The following is a 3,371-nucleotide window of genomic DNA, read 5'->3' as shown; positions in this document are numbered from 1 at the left end:
CCCACTCAGATCTCAGGTGAGTCGCCCTTCAGTGTGACGTCTGAGATTTCACCGATGTGCCTGGTAACAAAGAGGATCTCAGCTGGTGAGTAGACTGACCTGAAATATACATTTAAAGAATCGAATGTGTAAAACTATAAGAAAGACAACTTTCTAAGTTTGATGAGAGAAACTGATCATTAATCCTGAAGTGTTTGTTTTAGGATTGGTGATTTGCTGGACAAGAATCAAATTAACAAAGTGTTCAAATCAACTAAGCTGAAAATAGTTTATACTTCCAAAAGTCCATGATGGGAAATCGACGACCCGAGATAAGAGCAACAGTCTCAGACAAGTCTTGACATGGACACTAACTTTGAATAAATTGTTCTGAAATTCAAGTGAACTCTGTGAAAGAAGATCAACCCCCAAAGCTATAAAGTTTCCTGATACTGAGTCCAAAGTTCAGCTTAAAGGAAGTTTAATAATCTTTCGATGAGAGCAGCTATAAAAACAAGATTACAGTTGTGGGTTTTACCAACTCTAACACATGAACTACCACCTCTATTAAAGCTGCTTAGAATACAAATCTAGATCAGAATCTACACAATGTGTAACATTCTGTAAGTAAATCATATTCATATTATGAAAAGTAAATCTGAAAAGTACAGGCCTTGTGTCTATTCAATAAAAATATGTTGCATTGTTTGTATATTCAGATTGTAGCTTCAGGTTTTGAACATTATTTATCCATCCATCCATTTTCTGCAACTTATCGAGGTCTTGCTGACGCTCCATGTGATTATTAAACTGTTTTAAATCTATCAATTCTGCCTTTTGGCCAACATACACTGAAACAACTCATTAAATCTACCAGGATTGTAGACTGTTGGCTGAATTTACATTCAGAAAAGTGGAACATAGTTCTACTCAGGTTCACTTTCTCTCAGAAGCTTGAAAAGGACAAAAACCTGTTGAAGTGCAACAGGATGAAAGTGAACAATGTGTTGGTTTTCTTTTACTCTGTTTTAACTCCAAAACCTTCCATTAGTGAAGGTCACATTCCATATTTTGTATATTTAAATCTTAGTATGAAGTCAGTATGAGAGAGGCTCTAAATTACATTATTTTATTATATCCAAACTGGCTTTTACCCCCCAAATGTGTGACATGCTCACACAACTTTGTAAAATGGTTTTGGAGTTGCAAACATTTGTGTATACCTTTTATTTCTTCTTCTCTTACTATTAGAGATAATTGTGTGGAAACAGCCGTAGAACACAACATACAACATCTACAGTATCTAAAGGTTAGACTGTCACTGTAAACTATATTTAACAGGCACAGTGAAATGGTGATGCACGAGTTTAAACTGTCATCATACGTCTGAATGAAGTGCTCATGAGTCTGATGGTGTGTGGAATGTAACTGTTTATACCATAATATGTTGTTTATACACAATCTGACGTGATGACTGTAAAACATCATGTACTGCTGTTGTTTGTGTTGTTATTCTTTTGTGGAGATCCCATCAAGCTTCTGTGGGCCTCATTCAGATTTCAGTGCTTTAATACTGAAATCTGCAGGTAGATTTTCTATTGGAAACATCGAGATTGGACAGTTCTGACTCGTTCTTAAGGATCTTCAGGATCAGTACTTTTGAAATACGTCCTGAATGGTCAGATAACGATTTGATTATTACTGTGTGGAAACAGTAAAACATTGTGTCAGATGGTAGTTTTACACGAACAAGCTTTGCACTGACAGCTTCAGTGTGTCTGGTTATTTCCTATGTTGCAGCAGCAGAAACGTTGTCAGCTGAACATTTCACCCTCCTCTCTTCAGGTTCTCAAACACAGCCGTTGTTTTCCAGCTGAAGGAGTCTGATGTTTCCAGTAGAGTGACATCATGGCGACTGCAGAAACAGGTGAGATCTGTATTATTTGTTGCTACACTAAAAAAAAGTTACTTGGTGTCCAGAGCTCCATGAAGAGAGCTTCTAGCAGATCACCAGCAGAGGGTGTACACACTTCAGAAATGGAGCCAATTCTTTCAGACTTTACTCCACAATAAAAACACACCATCCCATTCAATAATGCTGCAAGAACTGCTTGGACAAAGTAAATACTGTCCAGCCGTGATTCCCAAAAAGTTGTGATGCCGTGCTAAACATAAAAACACAGAATGCAATCATATGTGACAGCTTTACAAACTGTTCCTTCGCCCATGTAGTGATATCCAACTGAGCCATTCTGTCATGATACTCTCTCCTGTTACCATTGAACCGCTTCAAATTCAGATACAGAAATATAACATTGAATATATTGTCTTTGTACTGTCTTCAATTGATTATATGTCAAAAAGGATTAGCAAATTAGATTTAGATTTAGAGTGTTCAGGTACAGTCCACAGGAAATCTAAAAAAGAGAGATCAGTCAAACAAATCACCAGGCGAGGAGAAAAGGCTTCATCAGGGTCAAAAACACAAGAGGAACAATGTCAGAATGCTGCTAAAGAGACAAAGACGAAGTGGTGATGAGACAGGGGAGCACATAGAAGATACAGACGAGGGAGGAAATGATAATAACACATCAGGGCGGGTCGGACAATCACAGCGGCAGGAAGAGGATCTGAAATGAGAGGAGAGTGAGACGCCACAATTAAACAGGAAACAGAGAAACTTCACTGACAGATGCATGAAAACACGACCTACACTAATGACTATAATAACAATGCTGATTTTTCCTGGCTCCCTGAGGTCCGCCTGTAACTAACTGAGTCAACAGAAGTCAACAGAGAGGTGTGAAGAACAACAAACATGAATATTAAAATCCCCATCTATCAAAATTAAGACATAATCAGAAACAGAAGCCCTGAAAATTCTGGGACAGTCTTGTGATTTTACTGGGAATGTCTCAAACAGTGCTGGTCAAAGAGCTCGTCGTGAGCTCTGACATGACGAACCAGATGATTCTAGTAAAACATAAATAAAAATAAAATTATAATATAATTCACTGTGTATTCTGTTTTCTTTTAAATCTTTAAATTATAAGATCCCTTTTAATATTTTTTCATAATCTGAGCACGGCAGGCAGAACAACACTTGCATACAAAGAATCTATGAAAGTCATCAGCCCAGCATCTGAAGTGTGTTCTTTCACTGGGTAGAAGCATTTCTTCAACAAAGGTCAAACAGTGTAGATATGTCCAATCATCTCCTGTTAATCATTACTGCAATGTGATGTGGAAATGTAATGATTAGCCAAAAGGTGTCATTAAAAGCAGTTTTGAACAGGTGTGTCACTTGACATAAGAAGTATTGCTGTTAAAGTTTTCAAACAGTGGAAAGAAAGAAAAGAAAAAGAGTGCACAAGAAAAAAACTGCCCTTCAC

General features: G+C 37.4%; 1 protein-coding gene across 1 annotated transcript in view; it reads left to right on the top strand.

Moving 5' to 3' along the window:
* The first annotated feature begins 1,824 nt into the window (after positions 1–1,824).
* The window catches only part of LOC115581340 (golgin subfamily A member 6-like protein 22), a 132,311-nt gene continuing 130,764 nt past the window's right edge, over positions 1,825–3,371 (top strand). Inside the window, exon 1 of the mRNA XM_030416359.1 lies at positions 1,825–1,906. Within this exon, the coding sequence (XP_030272219.1) occupies positions 1,888–1,906 (19 nt within the window). The 5' untranslated portion in view covers positions 1,825–1,887. The remainder of the gene's footprint in view (positions 1,907–3,371) is intronic.

Source organism: Sparus aurata, chromosome 5 (assembly GCF_900880675.1).
Source record: "Sparus aurata chromosome 5, fSpaAur1.1, whole genome shotgun sequence".
NCBI lineage: Eukaryota > Metazoa > Chordata > Actinopteri > Spariformes > Sparidae > Sparus > Sparus aurata.
Note: the sequence above shows the minus strand (reverse complement) of the source record. Positions and strands in the feature narration are given on the sequence as shown.